Genomic DNA, 26092 nt, shown 5'->3' with positions numbered 1-26092 from the left:
ATTTTGAAACTAGTGGCCCGGTGCACGGATTTGTGCACATTGAAAGGAAATTAATTAGAAGGTGGCTGATGGGACGGGGCTGGGTGAGAGGGACCAGACACACCCTGGAGCCAACCTCCCACGGTCCCTCCCCAGCTGGCCACACCTGGGGAGGGCTCGAAGGAGGTCTGTGGAGTGAGCGGGGTCCCTCTGGCAGGTGGGGTCTCTAGTCCTGACTGGCACATCCCCCAAGCGGTCCCTGAGTGCGAGAGGGCACTCTGCAAAGTTGCTGTCGCTTGGCAGCTCCTGTGTTAAGCATCTGCCCCCTGGTGGTCATTATGTGTCATAGCACTGGTTGGACAGTTGCTTAGGCTTTTATATATATAGATTGACAGTACACATCATGTGTACCGGCCGGTCAGTGGGATGGTTCAGACAGTCGGTCACTTAGCCTTTTATATATATACTAGAGGCCCGGTGCACAAAAAGTTGTGCACTCAGGGGTAGGGGTTCCCTCAGCCCGGCCTGTGGCCTTTCGCAGTCTGGGACCCCTCGGGGGATGACCACCTGCTGGCTTAGGCCTGCTCCCCAGGGGATTGGGCCTAAGATGGCAATCAGACATCCCTCTGGCAGCCCGGCAGCCCTCGGGGGACGTCCACTTGCCAGCGGGGAGCAGACCTGAGCTGCAGTCAGACATCCTTAGTGCTGCTGAGGAGGCAGGAGAGGCTCCCACCACCACCGCTGTACTGGCAGCCATCAGCCTAGGTTGTGGCTGAGCAGAGCTCCCCCCTGTGAGAGTGCACTGACCACCATAGGGCAGCTCCTGCATTGAGCATCTGCCCCCTGATGGTCAGTGTGTGTCATAGTGACCAGTCATTCCCAGTCTTTCTGCTGTTAGGGTCATTTTGCATATTACCCTTTTACTATATAGGATAGAGGCCTGGTGCATGGGTGCCCTGAAGGGTGTCCCGGATCAGGGTGGGGGTCCCGCTTGGGTGCCTGGCCAGGCTGGATGAGGGGCTGATGGCTGTTTGCAGCTGGTCACACCCCCTTTAGGGTGGGGGTCCCCACTGGGGTGCCTGGCCAGCCTGGATGAGGGGCTGAGGGCCATTTTCAGGCTGGCAGGTGACTGAAGCTCCCAACCTCTTTTTTTTTCTTTTTTTTTTTAATTCTGGGATTTATTTACCTTCTATAGCTGTCACTGGAGCTGAGAGCCAGCTCCAGCTCTGAGGCCATGGCTGGCTGAAAGCAGGTATCTGGGCTTTGTTTAGCTTCTATAATTGAAACTCTGTTGCCATTACTGCCGCTCTAAGATCTGAGCCAACTGCCGGCTGAAAGCAGGTATCTGGAGTTTGTTTAGCTTCTATAATTGCAACACTGTTGCATCCGGAGCTCAGAGCTGGGCCATGGCAGGCGGGGAACCTAGGCTTCCTCCATCACTGGAGCAAGCAAGCTTCATGTTCACTTCAGCTGCGTGGCTGCCGGCCGCCATCTTTGTTGGCGGTTAATTTGCATATCCTGCAATTAGCCAATGGGAAGCGTAGATGAGGTATGGTTAATTACCATGTTTGTCTATTATTAGATAGGATAGACTAGAGGCCCGGTGCATGAAATTTGTGCACGGGGTGGGGGGTTGTCCCTCAGCCCAGCCTACACCCTCTCCAATCTGGGACCCCTTGGGGGATGTCCGACTGCTGGTTTAGGCCCAATGCCCGATCCCTGCAGGATTGGGCCTAAATCAGTAGTTGGACATCCCTCTCACAATCCAGGACTGCTGGCTCCTAACCGTTCACCTGCCTGCCTGCCTAATCACCCCTAACTGCTCCCCTGCAGGCTTGATTGACGTCTAACTGCTCCCCTGCCTGCCCGATTGCCCCCCACTGCCTTCTCCTGCTGGCCTGGTCACCCCCAATTGCCCTCCCTTGCTGGCCTAATTGCCCACAACTGCCCTCCCCCGCTGGCCATCTTGTGGTGGCCATCTTGTGACAATGTCGTGGCAGACATCTTGTGACTACATTGTGCAAGGGCATCGTGCGTGACGCCACCAAGGCTTTTATTATATGGGATTGCCAGTGCATGTCATATATACTGGCTGGTCAGTAGGGCAGTCGGATGGTTGGCCACTTAAACTTTTATATATACAGATAACTTAAAACTCAAAGAGACGGAGCAATGATACTAAAAATAATTCCAGGATAGTCTTCACTCAGATTCACCAGTTGATATCATTTAACCATGTCTGCTTTATCATTATTTCTCTAAATACATATTAGAATATTTTTCTGAATCATTTGTGAGTCAGGTTCATACAAGATATCCCTCTACTGGTAGATACATTGGTGTGAACTTCTTAGGAATAACATTAGCCCTAGCTAGTTTGGCTCAGCGGATAGAGTGTCGGCCTGCAGATTGAAGGTTTCCAGGTTCAATTCCGGTTAAGGGCACATGCCTAGGTTGCAGGCTTGATCCCCAGTAGGGGACATGCAGGAGGCAGCCAATCATTGATTTTCTCTCATCACTGATGTTTCTATCTCTCTCTCCCTCTCCCTTCCTCTCTGAAATCAGTAAAAATATATTTTAAAAAAAGAATAACGTTACTCTTTTTTTTAATTTTTAAAATTTTTTATTTTTTAATGATACTCTTTTTTTTAATGTTTTTCTTTTTCTTTCTTTTTTTGTTTTAAATATATTTTATTGATTTTTTTACAGTGAGGAAGGGAGAGAGATAGAGAGTTAGAAACATCGACGAGAGAGAAACATCGATCAGCTGCCTCCTGCACACCCCCCACTGAGGATGTGCCCGCAACCAAGGTACATGCCCTTGACCGGAATCAAACCTGGGACCCTTCAGTCCGCAGGCCGACGCTCCATCCACTGAGCCAAACCGGCTAGGGCACAATACTCTTACATAACTGCAGTACAACTATCAAAATCAACAAAACTGTTAAACAAAAAATGGCCCGGTGCATGAAATTCATGCATTGGCGGGGGGGGGGGTCCCTCAGCCCAACCTGTACCCTCTCCAATCTGGGACCCCTTGGGGGATGTCCGACTGTCTCTTGCAATCTGGGACTGCTGGCTCCTAACCGCTCGCCTGCTTCCCTGCCTGATCGCCCCTAACCATGTCTGCCTGCTTGCCTGATCACCCCTAAATGCTCCCCTGCTGGCCTGATCACCCTTAACCGTCTCTGCTTTGTCCTCCCACCCGGGACCCAGGATTCCCTCCTCTGGCCAGTTGCAGGCACCTGGGACCTGGGCTTCCCTCCTTCTGACTGGCTGAAAGCACCCAGGACCTGGGCTGGCTTTGCCCGTGCCGGCTGCAGCCACAGGTGCCTGGGACCGCAGGGCGGGTGGCTTGTCCCTCTCCTGGGCCACAGCTGCAGGTGCCCGGGACCATGGGGCGGGCGGCTTGTCCCTCTACCGGGCCACAGCCACAGGTGCTGGCGTCCTGGACAGTGGGGCGGGCAGCTTGTCCGTCTCCCAGGTCACAGCCTGGCTGGTCCCCATTCCTCTTTTGGGAGCTCATTTGTGCCTGGCTGGTCCCCATTCCTCTCTCCCTAGTGTTGAGTGTCTGAGCAGTTCTGGCACGAGGGTGCGAGAGCATGAGGGCACAGGGGCGTGAGGGTGTGATGGCCATTTGCATATTAGCTCTTTATTATATATATCCTCACCTGAGGATATGTTCATTGATTCTAAAGAGAGAAAGGAAGAGAGAGAGAGAGAGAGAGAGAGAGAGAGAGAGAGAGAGAGAGAGAGAGAGAGAGAGAGAAACATTGATGTGAGAGATCTACTGCCTCCTGTATGGCCCCCAAGACCATACCAGCAACCTAGGTATGTGCCCTGGCCTGGAATCAAACCCACAACCTTTTGGTGTACAGGATGATGCTCCAACCAACTGAGTCACCCAGCCAGGACTGAAAGTCTTTTTAAAAGAAAGGGTTTAACCCTGGCCTGGTAGCTCAGTTGGTTAGAGCATCATCCTGATACACCAAGGTTGTGGGTTCAATCTCCCATCAGGGCACATACAAGAAACAACCAATGGTGGGTAGGGGAGGCCAGGGGATTGTCAAGGATGGGGAACAAAAAGGACACACATGTAATACCCTTTGTAATACTTTAAGCAATAAAATAAAATAAAAAAAGAAACAACCAATGATGCATAAATAAATGGAACAATAAATCGATGTTTCTCTCTCTCTCTCTCTTTCTCCCCCACAAACCAATGTATTTTTTAAGGGTTTATTAGGGCATTGATAACAAAAGACCAGCAAGGCCTGGAGCCTAAACCCCAGCAGCATGGTGAGGTGGGAAAGACGACATGTCTGCAGTCCCGGAGGTTTGGATGTTTTCGTACATCAGGTGGGGAAGAGAGAGGTAAGCCATTCTGTAAGGATTTACATTAGTTATAGACAAAGGAGGCAGAGAAGGGGAAGCAGGCAGCTCTGGGACAGGCAGAGTCAGCAAGGGAGAGGCGTCTGCTCCTGTGGGTGAGCTTGGAGCAGATGGGAGGTACATGTGTGAATGAGAGCAGACTCCTGGGGTCTGATGGTGCCTGTGTTGGGGTAGGGATGGCCCTGGTGAGGTTGAAGTGGCCCCGGTGAGGTCGGGACGGCCCTGGTGAGGTTGAAACTGCCCCGGTGAGGTCGGGATGGCCCCGGTTAGGTTGAAACGGCCCCGGTGAGGTCGGGACGGCCCCAGTGAGGTTGAAACGGCCTTGGTGAGGTTGGGACGGCCCTGGTCAGGTTGAAGCGGCCCCGGGGACGTTGAGACAGCCCTGGTGAGGTTGAAACGGCCCTGGTAAGTTCGGGACGGCCCCGGTCAGGTTGAAACGGCCCCGGTGAGGTCGGGATGGCCTCGGTCAGATTGAAGTGGCCCCAGTGAGGTCGAGACGGCCCTGGTGAGGTTGAAACGGCCCTGGTGGAGTAGGGACGGCCCTGGTGAGGTTGAAACTGCCCCGGTGAAGTCGGGACAGTCCCAGTGAGGTTGAAACGGCCCCGGTGAGGTCGGGACGGCCCCAGTTAGGTTGAAACGGCTCCGGTGAGATTGAAACAGCCCCGGTGAGGTTGAAACTGCCCCAGCGAGGTCGAGATGGCCCCGGTGAGGTTGAAACGGCCCCGGTGAGGTAGGGACGGACCTGGTGAGGCTGAAACGGCCCTGGTGAGGCTGAGGCGGCCCCGGTGAGGTTGGGACTGCTCCAGTGAGGTTGGGACAGATAATGGGGACCAGTATAGACTGATGAACAGGGGTAGATGCAGAGGCGGAGCAACATTGAACAGACTGTCAAACTACAGTGGGAAGCCTGGGGAGGGTTTGGGGGGGATTAAGAGATCAACCGAAGGACTTATATTCATGCATATAAGATTAACCAGCCGAAACCGGTTTGGCTCAGTGGATGGAGCATCAGCCTGCGGACTGAAGGGTCCCGGGTTCGATTCCGGTCGAGGACATGTACCTGGGTTGCTGGCATATCCCCAGTGGGAGATGTGCAGGAGGCAGCTGATCGATGTTTCTCTCTCATCGATGTTTCTAACTCTCTATCTCTCTCCCTTCCTCTCTGTAAAAAATCAATAAAATATATTTAAAAAAAAAAAAAGATTAACCAATGGACACAAAACACCGGGGAGGGGGGTAGGGGCTGGGGGAATGTCAAGGGGGGAAAAAGGAGACATATGTAATACTCTTTGTAATACTTTAAGAAATAAAAATTACTAAAAATAAAAAAAGAAATAGAATATTGGGGACCAGCCACAATTATCCTATCTAATAAAGAGGTAATATGCAAATTGACCATCACTCCAACACACAAGATGGCCACCACATGATGGCCGGCAGGGGAAGGCAGTTGGGAGGGACCAGGCCAGCAGGGGAGGGCAGTTAGGGGCAACCAGGCCTTCAGCAGAGGGCAGTTGGGAGCAACCAGGCCTGAAGGGGAAGGCAGTTGGGGGAGACAAGGCCTGCAGGGGAGGGCAGTTGGGGGGGACCTGGCCTGCAGGGGAGGACAGTTAGGGGTGACCAGGTTGGCAGGGGAAGGCAGTTAGGGGCAATTGGGCCAGCAGGGGAGGGAAGTTAGGGGAGACTAGGCTGGCAAGGTAGGGAAGTTAGGGGTGATCGGGCCAGCAGGGGAGGGCAGTGGGAGAGGGAAGGGGTGCTCCTCCGCTGCCTGCCTCACTCCCTGCTGGTGTCTGGCCAAGGGAGCTACCAACCTTACCCTGCTGCTCCTCCTGCTCTAGGCCCTTCCTGCCTGGGGGGTCCTCAGCCTCAGATCCCTGCTGCTCCTCCTCCTCTAGGCCCTTCCTGCCTGGGTGGTCCCCAGCTTCAGATCCCTACTGCTCCTCCTCCTCCTCCTCTAGGCCCTTCTCGACCCTGAGGGGGGCGCCTACTATCTCAGGCCCCTGCTGTCCTGGTGAGTCCTGCCTCCTGCTGGCAGCTTCCCCTCCCAGTCCTCTCTCCTCATTTTCAGGGGCTGGGCTCTCCTCACTCAGGACTCTTCTCTGTTGGCAGAATCTGTAGGGCAGAGTCTGGGCGCTCTTTCCTGCCCTCTCAACCTGTGGGTCGTGACCATCGGAAAACACATATAGCATATCAGATAGGAACATTACAATTCATAACAGTAGCAAAATTACAGTTATGAAGTAGCAATGATAATAATTTTATGGTTGGGGGTCACCACAACATGAGGAACTGTATTAAAGGGTCGCAGCGTTAGGAAGGTTGAGAAGCACTGGCTTAGCCTCTCACCCTCCCTGTGTCTTGAACCTCTGGCTCAGCTCCGTCAGTTCCTGGGTTTTCGCAGAGGCCAGGTTCTCACCCCCATTCTGGACTTCTTGCCAGCGGGTTCGGAGTCTCCCCAGGGAGTCCAAGCTGGAAACTGAGGCCACTGCTCCTGCAGGTCTCCCAGGCGCAGCCCCTCCTCCCTTTCTCTCCGTACCCCCCACCCCCCAGGGCGTGGTGGCTCCCTGCAGCTTTCTCCACTTCTTCACCTGCCCTGTCAGTGGGCCCCCTTGTGAGGCTGCTCAGAGCAAGAGACTTGGTGTTCCCTGTTAGAAGCACCTCTCAGCGGGACCAGAGAGGTGTTGGGAGAGACCTTGACTCACTGTGAAAAGCCAATTCTGTTGTAATGTACCCCGCGAATCACAGAAGGACGCCTCAAGAAGTCGAATTAAAGAGTCACATTTATTGCAATCTGGGACTATGAGGGGCCATCCCCCAAATCTCATAGTGATAAGATGGCCATAACACCAGACTTATATAGGCAAAGTTCACAAAGGTATTGTTTACATCCCAGGGTTTGGAATGAGGAACCTGGTTCGCAAAAAAGCAGTTTACAGAAGCAGAATTAAGCATGTTAATTATAGTTCTGGGTCTCGGGGTCACTGAATTGACAGAAACACCTTATCTAGAGCCCTCGGGTCTTGAGACCACTGAGTTTCCAGGAACTCATTAAATTTAGAGTAATTGTGCTGTCCTGGTCTTGGGACCACTGAGCCAACTGGAACGCATTATCTGTGGCCACTAAAACAATTTAGGATAATTGTGCTGTCCTGTTTCCCAGGTACAGAAGAATGTGCTTCAATAACCAGTAAGATAACAATCAATGGGATAGTCATTCAATCGAATGGGATGATGTATACAATTCAGAAAATCAAAATAACTTTTCTATTGTTAAGCCAAACAGCAGGGCTAGAGTTAAACTACAGTTTCCACCTGAGATGGTTGCTACCATACTTCAATTCATTGAAGCAATGAAAGCATGCACCATTATTGAAAAAGCAAAGCCAGCAACTTATGCATCTGGCTCAGCTGATCTGAAGAGCGAGTTTGGTGGGGTCCGGGGCGTTACACACCCTCCTGTCTACAGGTCTCACAATTCCCCTGTGGACTATACTGGTGCAGAGTAATTCTCAAGGTCCCATGTGACTTTGTTGTGTTTCCCGGAATTCTTGAGAGTCACCTGGCAACTTTATCCTGAGAAACCTGAGGCTGCTGGCTTCTCTGCTCAGGGAGTAAAAATACTCTTTGTTCCCTCCCCCCCCCCCCCCTTTCCCCATTCTCTCTTCATCAGGGAGGTTTTTAACCATTTGCACTCCAGGGCCCTTGGCTGGGGAAGATGATGGCTTGTTAGTTACAAGCTGGCTGCAAATTGCCCACACTGTTGGGCCTTGTTTTAACTTTCCTGTCTCAGTTTCCCTATCCTCCGGCCCTGGAATCCTGTAGCATTCCCCAGGTGCACACGGCCCATGGACAGGTGTGCAGGGAGTGTGTCCTCTGGCCTTTCAGAAGCAGAGGGGCAGGTGAGGAGAGAAGCTTTGGGTTTGGGGGAATGGCAGGGACAAGGTCTGCTGTGGGCCCTTTTCAAAGAGAGGGTGCCTGTGTGCACCCATGTGCACGAGTGTGTGTGTGTGTGTGTGTGTGTGGTCCGTGACAGGAGAGACCCCTGCCCCTGTCAGGCCTGGGGCAGCAGTGAGACTGGGGAGCAAGGTGGGGCCGACCAATGCGGGGGGACATGCTTGCTCAGAGACCCTGACATTGTCCCAGCGTTCCCTGTGGGAACTCAGTTTTGTTAAAAAATGAGTAACAGTTTATTAAAATAAATATAAAATTAATAGGACGAATAACAGTAAAGCGTCGGTGAGTGAGTACGTGGTGAACCGTCCCACCCCAGAGCACTCCCGGGTGTCCTCCCCGGTCCTGCCTGCCCTCAGCCTTCCGGGTAATCCTTGCCTGGCTCCTGCCGCTCAGCCTGCTTTGCCCGTGGGCTCCATCCGTCAGGAATCCTGCAGGGAGCGGCCGTCCGTCCGTCCGTCCATCTGGTTTCCTGGGTCCCCTGCAGCTTCTAAGATCCCTTGGAGGCACCGCCCACGCTCCTCCGTGTCCTGCAGGGAAGAGCCCTTTCTGTCCGCCACGTGCTGGCCACAAGGGGGCAGCAGAGCCTGACGGACCCTGGTGCGACCTGGCGGTGCTGGTCCACTGTTCCCCGGTCTACCGCCCGCTCCTCCCCCAGCACCCTTTTATGGGCGCCTCCCAGGCAGGGTGTTCCTGCTCCCCCCTCGGAGCCCTGCTGCTTTGGAGAAGATTGTGGAGCAGAGGTTCGGAGCGAGCCGGCTCCACACTCTTGTGATCTCACTCTCCTTCCAGGGGCGCTGGTGTTGGAGGAGGTATTTAGGTGGATCAAGGGCAGAATGAACGGGCCAGAGACCAGGCTGGAATAACCCGGGAAACGGGGCGGGATGATGAGCGATCCAGGTCCGACAAAGGCAGGAAGGAGGCTGAGCGGTCTAACGACCCCACCAAAGGGGCAAATCTTACAGAACACCTGCAAACAAAACCCAAGAAGCCCATCAGCCAGGAAACACATGTATAGTAAGACCAAGACCAAGGAGGGAGGGGCAAGAATAAGATAAGAAGCCAGGGGCTACCCCCCTGGGGCCCTGGGCCCTCGCTCAAGCTGCCCCTCTGACTTTGGCTTTTAAGTGAATTCTGCCTCTTGCTGCAATTCCCTGTCTCCCCTCTCGGGTGGAATTCCTTCCTCTGTGGCCAGAAAGTGGCCCTGCTGACCCCCAGCACCGCTGACACTTTGAACATCAGTTAACAATTATGTGCAAACATTACACAGATTATAAACACATACACCAATAACACATCAAAAGAGACAAGAGCAAGCTTTTATAATAGAAACTCTAACTTCAAAAAAAATATTTTTATTGGTTTTAGGGAGGGAGGGAGAGGGAGATAGAAACATCAGTGATTGGCTGCCTCCTGCACGCGCCACCCCCTGGCCCCCCCCCCCCCCCCCAACCCGGATGAAGCCTGCAACCCCAGCCTGTTTTGACCTCCTGGTTCATTCAGGTCGATGCTCAACCACTGAGCAACCCCTATAGGCTTAAAGTTTTTTTTTTTTTTTTGCCTCCCCTCCTGCCTTAGACTCCTGGAGCGCTGCTGGGGTTGGGGCCCCCAATCTGGTGGCCTCCCTGAGCGCTCTGCTGAGCTCTGGGGAGACCTGGCTCCTGTCAGAGTTTGGCCACACAACCACGTGCCTCCAGCAGGTCCCTCAAGGTGTTCAGCCTCTGTCTTCCGGCTGTAAAAGGGGGACAGCAAGACTCCCCTCAGAGGATCTAGTGAACCACTCATGGCAATGTTCAGAGCAAAGCAGCACTGGGGCAGGGCGGGCCTGAGGACTGGGAGACACCATGAGGGCAGCCGGGCTCTGGGCTTCAGCCACAGCTCACCCCAGAGGGCCGGCATCGGGGTGTGAATCAGCCTCTCAGGGTTTGCCTTGGCCTCTGGCCTCTGGTGCCCCAGGCCCCTCTCCCCTGAGCCTGTAGGTGCAGAGGTCAAGGGGCCAGGCCTCTAGGCCCTTTCCTATGACTTGGAACTCAAACCCCGCCCTCCAGGGTTTGCCTGTTCACCCTTGACCATGGATGTGTCTCACCTACCTGGGATCGAGGGTGAGAAAATCCTTCCCAGGTCACTGACTGGGCCATCCCATGGGCAGTACATGCTCACTCTCTGCAAATCATTCACCAACATCCCGGTGACTGACAGACACTTGGCCATTCTGGGCACCCATTCCCAGATATGTCAGGGCTGAATGCTGGGAGGACTTTCCCTCCCTCCCTCCCTCCCTCCCTCTCTTCCTCCCTCCCTCCCTCCTTCCCTCCATGTTCTGCTTAGCCAGGAAGGACAGGGAGCAGGGAGCATGGCCGCCCTGCTTTCAGACCCATGGCTGCCAGGGATGCGATTGCGGCGGCAGGACAGCGGTCAGGAACGTGGCGCCAGGCCAGCAACTCCGGAGCCCGCGTCCCTTCGCACCCCGAGTGCGTCTGCACCACGAAGGACAAGCTTTTAAAGTTGAAACAGGAGCCACCACCTTCTTGTGTGCATGTGTGTGTGTTTGTGATTCTTTTTGTTTTTAATTTTTCCAAAGAGTCAGCAGTCAATTTTGAAGTTTTTCCTGCAGAAGCTAATCCGGTGAACAGTGTCCAGCTAATCCCTCCTAACAGTGTCCAGATAAATTAAGCCCTACCGATGGCACGTTTTTAAAAAGGGGGTTTAATCGTCCCACTCACTGTCACATTTTAAAAATCACAATTTGGTTGGGGTTCCCCTTTAATGGCTTAGGTATTTATCCGAACGGTTGTGAAAGTACCGAAGCAACTAGGAGATAAGAGGTAACAACGGGCTGTTAGCGCGCAAGTCAAATGCTGACCTCAGCAGCCTTAGGGCAATTTATACTTGATCCAGAAAAGTCCTTCCTGGCTAGTGAACAGCGTCCTCCTCCTCCGCTGTGGAGGCAGCTGGACCCTGCCCCTGAGCAGCCGGGAGGGGCGGTGCAGCCGCTGCTCTGTCCTTCCAGGCTCTCCTGGGATGTCTGCCCCGCCTCCCCCCAATCAAAGGGCCAGGATTCAGGGAGAGATAAGCTTCCAGGCTTACCATGGGGCAATTCTGAGTCCAAGGTCCCTTTCTGCCCCTCCTCATCCTGTCTTCGTTCAGCTGGGGGCTGGCTTAAGGGTTGGGTGGGGTGAGGAGGGGTCTCCTTGCAGCTCTGGGCCCCCCTCTTTAAGGTTCCTGGTTCCTGGTTACCTGATCTCTGTTTGCACATGTGAGAACCAAGAGGCAGATAGAATTTTTGTGGCCCAGTCCCCTGCAGTTAGTAGGTGTTCAATAAAACACTTTTTCCTCTGTCTTTTCATAGAATTTCCCTGCTGCCTCTCAGGCCTGGAAAAGTCTCTCTGTTGGGCAGGGATGGGTGGTGGCCGTGGGGGTTGGGGTGGGGGTGAACCCTAAGCAACACTGGTTCTTGTCTTGTCAGTGCTTTCTGGCTCCACGTGGATGTTACAAGTATCGCGAGTGTGAGGGGCCTGGGAGAAACCGAGCTTTGGGAAAGGCAGCGTGGTGTGCTCAGGGGTGGCCTGGGTTCCGGGGCCGAGGGTTTAATGTCTCAGAGGCTCCGGGCAGAAAGCAAGGGCCGGTGCACCGGGTCAGGGAGCCCTGGCTGCCGGGCCATTCGGAGCTGCGGAGAGGGACCCGTGTGGCTGTCACCCTCAGAGGCTTGGCTTCCTCTCTGAGGATGAGGATGAGGATGAGGATCGGCACCCAGAACCCAGCCCCCTGGCCGCCCTGTCAGTGGCCACGGGCTCCGTGGGCTGCTCTAATCTCCCATCATGCAGCTTCCTGTACCTGGGTGCATGTCCAGAGGGCGGGGCAGAGTCGAGGCTGCACCAGGCGAGCTTTGTCTTCTAAGGTGGAAGGAGCTGGGGAAGGGCCTGGCCTCTGCAGACGCCCCTGCAGCCCCCAGCTCTGCCTCTCTGCGTCCTGGGAACCAGCTCTTCTGCCCCCAGGGAGCCCCGGCACCCACCTGGGCGCACAGCGGGGCTGGGCTCTGAGCAGCTGAGCACAGGGGCAGACGCAGGGCGCAGATTGGGGCTCTGGGGCCCCTGGACCTTCTCCAGCTTGGTGCTGAGACGCTGGCTCCAGAAGCCGGCCTTCCCCGCAGGCACGCTGGTTTGGGGGACACCGTGGTCAAAGAGGAGGAAGCAGGGAGCAGTGCGGGGAGGAGGCGGCTGAGAGCAGGTGCGGAGGGTGGGGAGGTGGCTCCGGGAGGGGGATCCTTGACCCCGAGGCAGAGCTCTTCATGGAGAGAGGGAGGAAGAGTCCCCTGTCAGTGGGTGACTGGGCCCCGCTGGGCCCCTGCAGGAAGGGGCGGTGGGTGGGAGTGAAGGTGAGTCAGCGAGCAGTCTGAGCAGGGGGGTGGCTGTGAGGGAGCCAGTCTCCTGGGGAGGGGTCCCTGGTCACGTCCTTCCTGGCAAGGGGCGGGGCTGGCCTCTGTCCAGGGTCAGTGTGGTGGGCGAACAAGGGAGAGGGAGGGGGATGGTCGCCCTGGGGCAGGTGCTGAGGGAGGAAGGCTGCTCTCTGGGCAGGCTGCTTGTGCCCTGGGTGCCGGGGTGGGAAGGGCAGGAGTGGCTTCCCCCCAGCGACCCTAAAGGTCCTCTAGCTGCACAGGTTTCCAAAGGCAGACGGGCCCAGGCGCAGTCCTCTCTGCATCTGCTGGGTGGGCCCACAGCCCATGAGCATGAGGAGTCCAGGGCGGGCTGGGCTGGGCTGGAGCTGGCCCGCCACTGGCCTGCTGTCCCCCCTGAGGCCCAGCTCCCTCTGTGGGCCCTCACCCGCCTCCGCCCGCATGTCCCCCGCGCAGAGGAATGGAGGGTCCCCCCAGCAGCTCTGAGCTCCACCATCTTACCGCCCTGCTCCTCCTCATGCCGCTGCTGCTCCCTGCGGGGTCCGCAGGTGAGTGTGGCCTGACCCTCTTCCTGTGTCTCTCCCAGGAGGGCGGTACCCCGGGTGGGTGGGGCCCAGGTCCCCTGTGGGTGCTCCCCATCAGGAACAGGGGCGGTTGGGGGAGGCCCTTCTCTAAGAGGCAATCTTCAAGAACAGTCCCCGATCCAGGAAATTAGGATTCGGCCTGGACGACGGGCCACTGAGGAGTATGCGAGGTTTAAAGTCAGTTTCAGAGTGTGGGTGCCTGTCCTCTCTGCCGCGCTGCCAGCTGTACTGGGACCCTAAGCACCTCTCATCCGGGACCATTTCATTCCATGAGTAGCTGCAAGGTGCCGCCGTGCGTCAGCTGTTCTGTGAGCAGCACAGAGGGGCTGTCTTCACAGCGCGGCATTCCCGCAGGAGGCAGTGAATGTGCCATGCACCTGCCCAGTCCCAGCGGAGGCAGAGAGAGGTGGGGTGCGGTGGAGCAGGCGGGAGTGGCTGCGGGGAGGTGGGCAGTGTGGGCCTGGAGGTGGCCCGGGCTTGGAGGAGGAGGGCTGCGAGCCCCTGAGGGACCCTACAGACAGGACCAGCTGGTGCGGAGCTGGCACATGCGGGGGCTCAAGGCACAGAGGACACAGTGTGTCTGGAGTGGAGTGGGCTTGAGGGGCGGGAGCCGGGGTATGGCCGGGAGTCTCTCTTTTCCGAGTCCAGCACGGAAAGAGAAATGAACCAGTTCTTTGAGTAGAGGCGCTGGGGACTGAGAAATGAAATAAAGAGACAAGACACAGAAATAGAAAGAGAAGCTGGGACCGGGTGGGCTTCTGCCCTCTGATGGAGGGACAGACAGGGCGGCCAGCACTGGAACCATGTGTTTAATTTATACCCAAATTCCAGGAAGTTACATCACATCTGGGTGGGCCTTGAGTTCCTGGAGACACAATGGGATGCACCCCCTAGCACCTGGCCTGGAAAGGTCAGACTGAGTGGCTCCTTGCCTGTTGGCTAGGACCGCCCTCAGGGCGTGGCTCTGCCTGAGTCTGGGGTTCAGTTGACAATATTTTTTTTTCCTTTTTAAATATATTTTTTATTGATTAAGATATTACATATGTGTCCTTATTTCCAGATTGCCCCCTCCCTCCTCCCCCCTCCCGCTCATACCCTCACCCCCCCATTGTCCGTGTCCATTGGTTAGGCCTATATGCTTGCATATAAGTCCTTTGGTTGATCTTTCCCCCTTACCCCCACCCTCACCTACCTTCCCTCCAAGGCCCGACAGTCCAATCAATGCCTCTCCATCTCTGGATCAGTCCTTGTTCATCAGTTTATGTTGTTCATTATATTCCACAAATGAGTGAGATCATGTGGTGTTTATCCGCTCTCCAGTTCCATCCATGCTGTGGCAAATGGTAAGAGTTCCTTTTTCTTCTTCCTCTTCTTAAAGAATACCTTTCAGCATTTCATATAATGCTGGCTTGGTGATGATGAACTCCTTTAGCTTTTTCTTATCTGTGAAGCTCTTTATCTGACCTTCAATTCTGAATGATAGCTTTGCTGGATAAAGTAATCTTGGTTGTAGGTTCTTGCTATTCATCACTTTGAATATTTCTTGCCACTCTCTTCTGGCCTGCATGGTTTCTGTTGAGAAATCAGCCGACAGTCGAATGGGTACTCCCTTGTAGGTAACTGACTGTCTTTCTCTTGCTGCTTTTAAGATTCTCTCTTTGTCTTTTGCTCTTGGCATTTTAATTATGATGTGTCTTGGTGTGGTCCTCTTTGGATTCCTTTTGTTTGGGGTTCTCTGTGCTTCCTGGAGTTGTAAGTCTATTTCTTTCACCAGGTAGGGGAAGTTTTCTGTCATTATTTCTTCAAATACATTTTCAATATCTTGCCCTCTCTCTTCTTCTGGTACCCCTATAATTCTGATTTTTGGTATGCTTGAAGTTGTCCCAGAGGCTCCTTACACTATCTTCATATTTTTGGAATCTTTTTTCTTTTTTCTTTTTCGGTTGGGTATTTTTTGTTTCTTTGTATTTCAAATCTTTGACTTGATTCTTGGGATCCTCTTGTCTGCTGTTGGATCTCTGTATATTATTCTTTATTTCAGTCAGTGTATGCTTAATTTCTAGTTGGTCTTTTTTCATATCCTCCAGGGTCTCACTAAATTTATTGGCAGTTTCCATAAAATTCTTGAAAAACCTTATAAACATGGTTTTGAACTCTATATCCAGTCATTTGCTTTCCTCCATTTCTGTCATTTGTGACCTGTTTCTTTATCTCCGCATTTTTTATGCTTCCCTGTGTTGGTAGAGTGGTTTTGTGTGCTAAGTGTCCTGTAGGACCCAGTGGCTCAGCCTCCCCAGTTACCTGAGGTGGACACTCTTGGTGAACCCCCTTGTGGGCTTTGTGCACAGTCTTGTTGTAGTTATGCCTTGATTGTTGTAGGATCACTGGGAGGAATTGGCCTCCAGGCCAATTGGCTGTGAGAATCAGCTGTGTCTGCAGTGGGAGAACTTCTGTGTTGAAGACACCCTTCTGGGGCAAGACTTGCTTCAATGGGGCTTTGGTGCTCACTGATTTTGCGCCCTGAGTGTGTCCCTTATGGATCTGAGGAGTTGTAATCTGTATGGTCCCCCTCTGACCACTGGGTACACTGGCTCTTGGATCTAAGGAGGTGCTATTTTAGCTTCTGCCTGAGATTACCCAGCAGGAGCTACGAAGAGAACTGCATATTCCCCTTCCTTTTTTGGAGTTTGGAGGTACCCTGATGAAGCCCAGCTGTGAAGCAATGCAAGCTGCTGTGGGGCCTTGGGCCTTCTCTTGGAAGTTCTGGGTCTGTCTGGCCCAGCTGCAATTTGTTAGGTAATTTTCAGGTTGCAAAGGGCCAGGGCATTCATATGCAAAAGCCTCTGCCCGCAGCCTGGGTGGGGCGGGGTCTCAGGGAATCAAAGGGCAGAGCAAGCAGCTATGGTGGATCCTCAGCCCTGCCCTAAGGGGCTGTGCCTCTCAGTGTCCCAATAATTGCTGCAAGCACCTCTGAGGGAAAGCCGCCCTCAAGTTCCGAGTTCTGCCCGCTGCCAGACAGTCCAGTTTCTCCCCGTATGAGTCCTGGGTCCCCAGAGACTTCCTGGAACCGGAGTTCAGAGCAGTCGGGAGCTTGTGACTCCCTCCCGATTTAAAAAGACAGCCGCGTCCTCAGGTACCAGCCCCTTTCCGCGCGCGCAAGCCCCCTACCTCTGCACTTTACTTCCGCAGCTCCTCGGGCTCTCAGTGTGCTTTTCTCTTTTCTTCTAGTTGTAGAATTTCCACTCAGCCAGCCTTCCTGTGGTTCTGGGTGATGTCCGTTTTGTCTTTTCGTTGTATTTTTGAAGTTGTTGTGGGAGGCAGCAATTTCCCGGTGTTTACCTATGCCGCCATTTTAGTTTCCTCCAGGTGACAACAGTTTTAAGAATGTCCGATGTGCTTGCCAGTGTCCCTGCACATGGGGGGACGGGGAGGGTGTTGGGCTCAGAGCGGTGCTGGTGGTTGTCCCTATGGAGCTACAGCCACTGGGGAAAGTGGGAGGGTTGCAGGGCTCAGAGCGGAGCAGGGTGACAGCAGGTGACAGGGTCACAGGCGGGAGGGTGGGGAGAGGACAGATGAGCCTTGGCTGAAGCCACGCAGCCCAGGTGAGGAGGCCCCTAGACGTGCCGCGGGCGGTACTGCTGCAGAGTACGTCATGCCTGTCCACAGGCTGGGGCAGCTCTGCGGGGCGGCCTTCTCCACTCCTCCAGGCAGTGCTCGGCCCGTGAGCGGGGCTGAGTCCCACATAAGCCGCCAGCGGAGAAAGGCGGGACACGGGTGTGCGGTGGGAGGGGGTCCCTGGGCGAGGCTGAGCAATCAAGAGTTGGGACCTGGTCAGTTTCCAGTCCTGTCCTTGGAGGGGCCTGGTGGGTGCTGTGTTCTGGGGGGTCCGGAGCCTCAGTGTCAGCTGCAGGGACTCGCCAGCCATGCCCGTTCTCGAGCCACCCACCGAGTCAGAGCTGTTTACAAGCCCTGCTGGTGACTCCACCTTGAGTGACAGAAGGTGGAGGACAGGAGCCCAGGTGGAGAAGAGGGTCGTTTGGACATCCTGCCCACAACTGTGACCAGAAGATCGTGCCCGGATTCGAGTGGCTACACCTGCGCCCCTGCCTGGGCATTCCCGACTGAGGGTTGTGCATCTCCGTCTTCCTCCCTCTTCCTGTGTCCACAGAAGAGTTCATGGTCCTGGGCCCCACGGAGCCCCTGGTGGCCGTGCTGGGCGGGGACGTGGAGCTGCCCTGCCGCACTGCCCCGGCCAGGAGCGCGGAGAACATGCAGCTGCGCTGGTTCCGCTCCAAGTTCTCCGAGGCCGTGCTCATCTACGAGGACGGCAGGGAGCAGCCCGAGGAGCTGATGGCCCAGTACGCAGGGCGGACCTCGCTGGTGACGGAGCTCCTGGGCCAGGGGCAGGCTGCTGTGCTCATCCGCGACGTCCAGGCCTCCGATGACGGGTCGTACTCCTGCTTCTTCAGAGAGGGAGAATTCTATGAAGAGGCCAGCTTGGAGCTCAAGGTGGCAGGTGGGCGACTTGCTCTGCACTCTCCCGGGGCACTGGGGTGGAGGTGGGGCCTCCAGGGCCGTGCAGTACAGCCCCTTGCTTTATGGAGAGGAAAGGGCGGCTCATTCACTCCTTCATTTATTCACTGAAAATACAGAGAACCCCCACTCTGCGCCAGGCCTGTTCTGGGCGCCTGGGATACACCCGTGAAGCACAGAGCTAGGGAGCCACACGGTGCGTGGGTTACGCAGGCAGGCGGTGGGCAGTGCTGAGGATACAAGGCCGAGTAGACAGGGAAGGAGGCCAGGCTGCGGGGGGGGGGGCGGGGGGGGGGGCGGCTTCATGGTCACACAGGGCTCACCTGGGCTCTTCCTGACACTCTGAGCACAAGTTCCGAGGAGGGAGGGATGTAGCGAGTGGCTAGGGGGCCAGGAGGGTGCCCAGCAGAGGGAGCCCCGTGAAGCCAGAGCTGGGGTGTGGCTGGTGCTCCCGGCACCTGAGGAGGCCACCGTGGCTTGTCCATGAGAGGAGTGAAGGGGAGGGCGGTAAGAGCTGACAGTCCTGGAAAAGGATGCTCCTGGTGCAGGGTGGGCAGATGGACAAGCCAGAACATTCACAGGGAGTGTGCGCCCAGCAGGTGCCTGAGGTCACCAGCTCAGGTCACAGTTCCGCTGAGCACTTGACACTGACAGCCTGGGATCGGATGAGGCGGGTGATTGTGTTTTGAGCAGCTACCAAACAGTCCTGTGACCCGAGTTGTGGCCCCTCGGGGCCCAGGTGGGGGGAGGTGGTCAGTGGGGAGAGCAGGTGGAGGAGGCAGGTGGGGGGAGGCGGTCAGTGGGGAGAGCAGGTGGAGGAGGCAGGTGAGGGGAGGCGGTCAGTGGGGAGAGCAGGTGGAGGAGGCAGGTGGGGGGAGGCGGTCAGTGGGGAGAGCAGGTGGGGGAGGCGGTCAGTGGGGAGGCAGGTGGGGGAGAGCAGGTGGGGGGAGGCGGTCAGTGGGGAGAGCAGGTGGGGGAGAGCAGGTGGGGGGAGGCGGTCAGTGGGGAGGCAGGTGGGGGAGAGCAGGTGGGGGGAGGCAGGTGGGGGAGGCGGTCAGTGGGGAGAGCAGGTGGAGGAGGCAGGTGAGGGGAGGCGGTCAGTGGGGAGAGCAGGTGGAGGAGGCAGGTGGGGGGAGGCGGTCAGTGGGGAGAGCAGGTGGGGGAGGCGGTCAGTGGGGAGGCAGGTGGGGGAGGCGGTCAGTAGGGAGGCAGGTGGAGGTGGCCGGTGGGGGGAGGCGGTCAGTGGGGGGGCAGGTGGAGGAGGCAGGTGGGGGGAGGCAGTCAGTGGGGAGAGCAGGTGGAGGAGGCAGGTGGGGGGAGGCGGTCAGTGGGGAGGCAGGTGGAGGAGGCAGGTGGGGGGAGGGAGGCTGTGCTGGGGGAGCTGGACGCCCTGCTGAGGAAAGAGCACGAGGCAGTGCAGGACGGTCCCTGTGGCAGCTGAGAGGACGGATGGAGGGAGCATGGCTGGGGCTCAGACGGACCTGGTTATGAGGGGGGAGGCGACCCGAGTGGCACTGGGCGGGCAGAAGGGATCACACATCGTGAGGCTTCCAGAGTAGACCCACTGGGTGAGTAGGTTTGGGGACACAGACCGTTTGCAGGGAGAGGGGACTGCGGGGCTGTGGCTGGTGAGAAAGAAAAGCCTTTTCTGACTGAATAAGCATCCCAGCCAGTGCGACCCACTCACAGCACCCAGCCTGCCACCAGCCAGCATGACCCACTCACGGCACCCAGCCTGCCACCAGCCAGTGCGACCCACTCAGGGCCCCCAGCCTGCCACCAGCCAGTGTGACCCACTCACGGCACCCAGCCTGCCACCAGCCAGTGCGACCCACTCAGGGCCCCCAGCCTGCCACCAGCCAGTGCGACCCACTCAAGGCACCCAGCCTGCCACCAGCCAGTGGGACCCAATCAAGGTACCCAGCCTGCCACCAGCCAGTGCGACCCACTCACAGGCACCCAGCCTGCCACCAGCCAGTGCGACCCACTCAGGGCCCCAGCCTGCCACCAGCCAGCATGACCCACTCACGGCACCCAGCCTGCCACCAGCCAAACACCTGCAGCGCCCTTCGTGCAGAGGCCACTAAGCCTCTGGAAGGAGAACGGAAGGGCAGGAGTCGCAGAGAGTGTACCTGAACTCACCTGCTAACTGGGTGGCCATCTATGAGCTCACTGGAGGAAAAGCTCAGCCTTTGTGAAGGGAGGTGGTTTACAGCTCAGAGCGCGCCCACTGCAGCCCGCCTGCTGCCGCGGGTGGGGGGAAGGCCCGGGGGAGGGAAGGCCAGTGGTTAACATGTCAGAGGGGCCTCCATCTCCTCCCTGCGCAGGTGTGGGCTCTGCCCCCCGAGTGCGCATCACGGGGCCGGAGGAGGACGGCGTCCGCGTGGAGTGCGCGGCCTCGGGGTGGTTCCCGAAGCCCCAGGTGCACTGGCGAGGCGGCGGCGGAGCGCAGTTCCCGGCGTTCTCCGAGGCCCACGCCCAGGACGCCCGCGGGCTGTTCAGCGTGGAGGCCGCGCTGGTGGTGAGAGACCGCTCTGTGGGCAACGTGACCTGCTCCTTGCACAACCCCATCCTGGGCCAGGAGAAGGCTGTGGCCATTTTCATCCCAGGTCAGAGCTGCTCCGACTCCCCAGCTGGAGGGAGGGGGGGCCTGGGCGCGCTGGGGGGCTGTCCCGGGGGCCTTGGGGGGCTGTCCTGGGCGCGCTGGGGGGCTGTCCTGGGCTGTCCCGGGGGCGCTGGGGGGCGGTCCTGGGCTGGGCCCTGATGGGGCACCTGCCGGGTGCAGAGCCCTTCTTCCCCCAGGCCCCTCTCTGGAAGGTGACTTTCTGGGTGAGCCTGGCCGCGCTGGGGCTCCTGCTCCTGGGGGCTGGCTACTGCGCCCACAGAGAACATTCCAGGAGACTGCGGGCGCTCAGGGACCGGGAGACCCTGCTCCGGGCTAAGGAGGAAGACCTGCGGGCAAAGGAGGCGGCGCTGAGGGCCACAGGTGAGGCAGGACAGGCCCAGGCGGTGGGTGTGGCAGCCGTGCTGAGAGGGGCAGGCCCAGGGCGGCGCCAGCCCTCGGGGAGACCAGGGAGACCCAGAGAGGGCTCTGCAGGCTCGGGGTCTGCAGTGGGACCTCAGGCTAGAGCGGCTCTCCCGCCCCCTGTCCCTCCTCTCAGGGATGGCAGCTCATGCTGTTCTCACTCTGTTTCAGGGGAACTGCAGGACCAGCTCGGTAGGTTCTCCGCGCGCCCCCCCCCCCCCCCCCCCCCCCGCCCCCAGCCCCGTGGGAGACACTCGGGCTGGCTCACCTGTCCTGTGTTTTCTCTCAGGATGGAGGAGGAGCGTGTACCTGGCTGGTGAGTGACTCCACCGACCTCCGCTGCCCCAGGGTCCCTCTCCCGGCTTCTGTCTGGGCACACACGTGTGGACCCCTTCCGTGGGGCAGACGTGGGAGCTGGTGGGAGGCAGCCCCCTGCTCCCTGGGCTCCCCTGACAGACCCGGCTGCTGCTGTTCTCCACCCAGTGCTGGGGAACCGGGCGTGATGGCGGCTGGGGTCTGCCAGGCACCGGGCCTCATTCCAGCCCTGACCACCCTGTACAGCCTTCAATGCGGAGCTCACTCAGCACCTGGAAAGGGCCATGTAAATAAGTGGGGTCATTAAGGTAGGATTGTGAGCTCCTGCCTTCCCCCGAAACACCACCCAGAGAGTCTGTTTATCCACTTCCTGCGGGTGCTGATCAAACGCGATTGGGGGAGCCCTGGCCGGTGGGTTCAGGGGTTAGAACATTGGCTCTCCCACCAAAGGATCGCAGGTTCAATTCCCGATCAAGTGCGCCTACCTGGGTTGTCGGGTTGATCCCTGGCCCTGATTTGGGCGCATCTGGAGGCAACCAATGTCTCTCCTTCTCCCCCCCACACCCCTGCTCCCCGCTTCCCTCCCTCCCTCCCTCCCTCCCTCCCTCCCTCCCTCCCTCCCTCCCTCCCTCCCTCCCTCCCTCCTTCCCACTTTCTCTAAAAATCAATGGGAAAAAATGTCCTACAGTGAGGATTAACAGAAAAAGTCACTGACCACTCAGGGGACGGTGCCGGGTGGGTGTCCGCCCGGAAAGGGGCCGTGCTGGTTACCTGTAGAAACTATCTATGTGAGGAAGGTTGGCCACTTTAGCCCAGATCTCACCTCACATCCCCGTCCTTAAGTTAATTCCCATTTTGAGTTATTTTCCAAATATACCTTTGTCAGAAAAAGATTGGATAGGAAAGTGCTTTCTTACAATTACAGAATAATTTATATTTTATTTCCTAAAATGTTTCCACACATAGTGTACCTTTTCACCTGAATAGCAACGGTGAGTAGTAGCAAGTGAAACGGGAGTTTCTGAGGTTGTTTTGGCTCAGAGCAGCTAGGTGACTGGCCAGAGGCCGCACAGCCGCAGCCCACCTGCCACGGGGTTTCCCTCAACCCCTGCCGGGCACTCTCCCTGTAGGCCATCTCCCCTGGGGAGCCGGGCAGCCAGAGGTTCCCGCTGTGCAGGGTGTTGTGGCCGAGGTCTCACCAGGTGTGTTCCCTTTCAGCCTGGAGGAAGGCCCAGCTGTATGCAGGTAAGTGACTCCGTTTCCTGTGGCTTCACCTCCCCAGCCTCGACCCTGTCCCCTTCTCTGTCAGTGGACCGCACCCCAGGGTGGGTGGGCGCTCCTGCTCTCCTGTCACTTTTGTGGCCGCCATCTGAAGGGCGCCAGGACTCCTCCCTGGGAACACACACCTGCCTCTGTCTGGCCCACCCTCCACCGCAGGTCCCCCCAGGGCTAGCGGCACTGCTGAGCTCACCTTGTTGTCCTGAGGGCAGAGGGGTGGTGAGGAGAGATGCAGGCGGGGAACACCGTGCCCATTCGCCCGTCTCTGCCTAGGTTTCAGAAACCCTGCCTGCCTGGGTAGGACTGAGGTCTTCCTAAGGGTCCTTGGTTTTGGATCCTTCTTGCCCTGAAATCCCTCCCCTTTTTGGATCTAGCTTTGTTTTCTGTTTCTTCCTGGTCCTCTGAGAGATTGGTGTCGGCTTCCTGATGCTCTGAGCTCCATCTGTGCTGGTTCCTCCCTCTCAGCCTCCTTGGCTGTGAGGAGGTGGTTGCTTTAAAGCAGGTGTTCTCAGTCTGGGGTCCAGACCCTGCAGGTTTCTGGTACAGTTTTGCTTTCACTACCCATGAGAAGGGGAAGAAAATTTGTTAGTGTCTGTCCTCTTACTGAGTGCATGTCTTTCCTGCTTTGAACCCCTCTCCCTTCCTTAGAACCCCCTCCATTGCCTCTGAGTGGGCAAGATTTCTCTGATCTGCAGCCCCAGTTCTCTTCACTCAGGGCTGGAGTCATCCTCCGAGTTCAGCCCAGCCAGTGGTATTCACTGTTCTTGCGGCTGAGGGGCACCCTGAGTTCAGCTCAATCCGTTTTTCACTTGTAAATGGACATTTGGATCTCCCAGTTCTTTAGGGGGAAACCTGGCTTTCAGGGTGGCTGTGTGGCTTGGGACTTGAGAAAGCAACTTAGATACTGAGTCTGGGCCTTTCGGCGCAGGTCGGTCTCCAGATTGAGTCCTGAGCGTTAAGCTTTCACGGGAAGGTGGTAGCATGGTGGCTCCACGTGCATGTGTGTGCATGCATTTATGTGTGCGCGTGTGTATGTGTGCATCTGTGTGTGTGTGTGTGTGTATGTGTGTGTTTGCATGTATAAAAGGAAATAAATGCATCAGCTGAATGTTCCAGAAACAATTTCCCCCGTATGCCCGCCTCAGTATGCTTCCGGTCTCTGAGGTCCCTGACATGTGCCGTGCTCTCTTGCAGATTGGCGGCAGGAGAAGTTCCCGGCCTGTGAGTGAGTGTGTTTTTTCTGGGTGCGCCTCCTGCTGCCCCACGACTTCTGGCCTCTCCTTCAGTTCTGTGGTGGGCAGATAGTGGCCCCAGCAGCGGCGGCGAGCTGGGTGGCGAAGGTGATAGCACAGAGCTGGGGCTGGGGCGTGGCTGGTACTGGGTGCTGAATAGATATCCCTAACCCGTGGAGTCCAGGCTGGGCCTCAAGGGCCTGAGACATAACCAACCCCGAATAGGTCCTGTGATTCCTTCTCCTGCTTGGAGGGCCATGGGCTGCGTCATAAGGCGCTCGGCTCAGGAGGCTGCCCCCCCCTGCAGCTAAGTGTGTGGGGATGGGGAGGTGTGCCCTTGTTGGGGTGGGGAGGCCTTGCATGAGTGGCCCTCTCTCTGCAGGGCCTGTCACTCTGGACCCAGGCTCTGCGGATCCCAGCCTTGTTGTCTCTCAGGAGAGGAGGAGAGTGACCTTGAAGGAGACCTGTGAGGATTCTGGAGGCAGCGGCAGCGTGTTGGGCCTGGAGGGCATCACAGCAGGGCGCTGTCACTGGGAGGTGGAGGTCCCCGATGGGGACCGAAGTGAGTGGGTTCTGGGGGTCTGCCGGGAAGATGTGAAAAGGACCGGCTGGTACGTAGAGTCCCCAGAAAAGGGGTTCTGGGTTGTGGGGCAGTTTGAAGATGGATTTTGTCCCTGCCCTAAGGATGGCACTCCTTTACCCCTGAGGCAGCTTCCGCGCAGGGTAGGGGTGTTCCTGGACTACAGCGAAGGGGACGTCTCCTTCTACGACATGACGGAAGGCTCCCACATCTTCTCCTTCCCTCGGGCTTCCTTCTCCGGGACCCTCTTTCCATACTTCAGGTTGAAGTCAGGAGTTGGGTCCTTGACCATCTGCCCCATGGCGGGTGTGTCCGAGGGGCTCCCTGTGCCCCATAACAATTCTCCTTGCGAGGAGCCTCTGAGCCCCCCAGGCTCTAGTGCTGATGGGGCTGAATCTCCATTACTCCCCGGCAACGAGGCGGCTGCGCCCCGCCACTGTCCCTGACCCCTCACTAAGGCGCTTTCTGGAGCTGCAGCCTCCCCTGGCAAAGCCTCCCAGGGAGACCTGAGTGCAGAACCCCACCCCCTGTGGCAGAGCCCCGCCCCCTGTGAGCAGAGCCCACCCCCTGTGAGCAGAGCCCACCCCCTGTGAGCAGAGCCCCACCCCCTGCATGCAGAGCCCCACCCCTGTGAGCAGAGCCCACCCCCTGTGGTAGAGCCCCGCCCCCTGTGAGCAGAGCCCCACCCCCTGCATGCAGAGCCCCACCCCCTGTGAGCAGAGCCGCACCCCCTGCGTTCAGAGCCCCCCCCCTGCGTGCAGAGCCCCACCCCTTGTGAGCAGAGCCCCACCCCTTGTGTGCAGAGCCCCACCCCCTGTGAGCAGAGCCCCACCCCTTGCGTGCAGAGCCCCACCCCCTGTGAGCAGAGCCCCACCCCTTGCATGCAGAGCCCCACCCTCTGTGAGCAGAGCCCCACCCCCTGTGAGCAGAGCCCCACCCCCTGCGTGCAGGCTCCCAGGTGTGAGGCTGTGAACAGTCAGTTCCTGCCCAGCTCAGGCAGCAGGTTAAAGTTGACTGGGCTGGGAGAGGCTATTTTGATACGGGAGGTTGTTTTTCGTTGGTAATGAAAAATATTCCATGGGCTCGTTGTTCTGCTTGAATATGCCGGGGGCGGGGCTGAACTGCTCTGCAGCATTGAGGGGAGTTTCTTTTATCCAACTTGAGTTTGTGCAGGAGAACCAGGGGCTGAGGGTGGTCCCAGATCTGTTTTGTGGGTCTTCACTATCTGACCAGATAAGTTGGCCCCAAAATCTCCAGGGAAACGATGGCAGATGGACTGTTAAGGGGAGAGAGGTCTGATATTCCACTCTATGGTCCCTGCCCCGGGATGGCTGGAGCAGTTGTTTCCCAAACCGCGGCAAGTTTCTGTTCCCTGGGCAAGACCTGGGGTGTCAACTTAAGGAACCAAGGAAGAACCGGGCCCCTCTTCAGGCTCCAACCGCAGGGAAGGAAGAGCGCTCTCCCCGGGCTACCATGTGCACAGAGGAGACTTTTCAGATGCCGGGCGAGCAGCAGAAAGCTTTGGCTGGGCGTGGGACCCAGTCATCAGTGTGTCGCGTCGGTGCTTCCAAGTCCAATGGCAAGGTTACTGGAAAACCACAGCAAGGAAAAGGAAGCGGGGCCCTGGAGGACTCAGACCCGCAGGAATGCAGTTCTCTACCAGAGGAGAACTCTGACTTGCTGTGGTTCTCACGCGGTGGAAGAGCCGAATGGGAAGTGGAAGAAAGAAGTCAGATGGTCAGTTCTCACCTGCGACCAATGACCAACAAGGGGTGAAGCGACAGCCTTGCAGATGTTCTCTCTTGTGTGTGTGTTACTTGTGTACATGAA

At 57.2% G+C, this 26092-nt stretch overlaps 1 protein-coding gene across 1 annotated transcript; it reads left to right on the top strand.

Annotated features, from left to right (window-relative positions):
• The first annotated feature begins 13232 nt into the window (after positions 1-13232).
• On the top strand, positions 13233-24708 carry LOC118679480 (butyrophilin subfamily 1 member A1-like). The gene is made up of 9 exons (XM_036356261.1): positions 13233-13263; positions 17468-17815; positions 20160-20441; positions 20618-20818; positions 20865-21049; positions 21147-21173; positions 22391-22417; positions 23645-23675; positions 24065-24708. The coding sequence occupies exons 1-9, from the start codon at positions 13233-13235 to the stop codon at positions 24706-24708; spliced, it is 1776 nt and encodes a 591-aa protein (XP_036212154.1).
• The last annotated feature ends 1384 nt before the right edge of the window (positions 24709-26092 follow it).

Source organism: Myotis myotis, unplaced genomic scaffold, assembly GCF_014108235.1.
Source record: "Myotis myotis isolate mMyoMyo1 unplaced genomic scaffold, mMyoMyo1.p scaffold_m19_p_26, whole genome shotgun sequence".
Classification (NCBI taxonomy): domain Eukaryota; kingdom Metazoa; phylum Chordata; class Mammalia; order Chiroptera; family Vespertilionidae; genus Myotis; species Myotis myotis.
This window is presented reverse-complemented; position numbering and strand designations above follow the sequence as displayed.

Coding starts and splice junctions, on each gene's coding strand:
- LOC118679480 (XM_036356261.1), top strand. CDS start 13,233: ATGCCGCTGCTGCTCCCTGCGGGGTCCGCAG. Junction 20,442..20,617: donor TGTGGCCATTTTCATCCCAG/GTCAGAGCTGCT, acceptor TGCCGGGTGCAG/AGCCCTTCTTCCCCCAGGCC. Junction 23,676..24,064: donor GAGAAGTTCCCGGCCTGTGA/GTGAGTGTGTTT, acceptor CTCTCTCTGCAG/GGCCTGTCACTCTGGACCCA.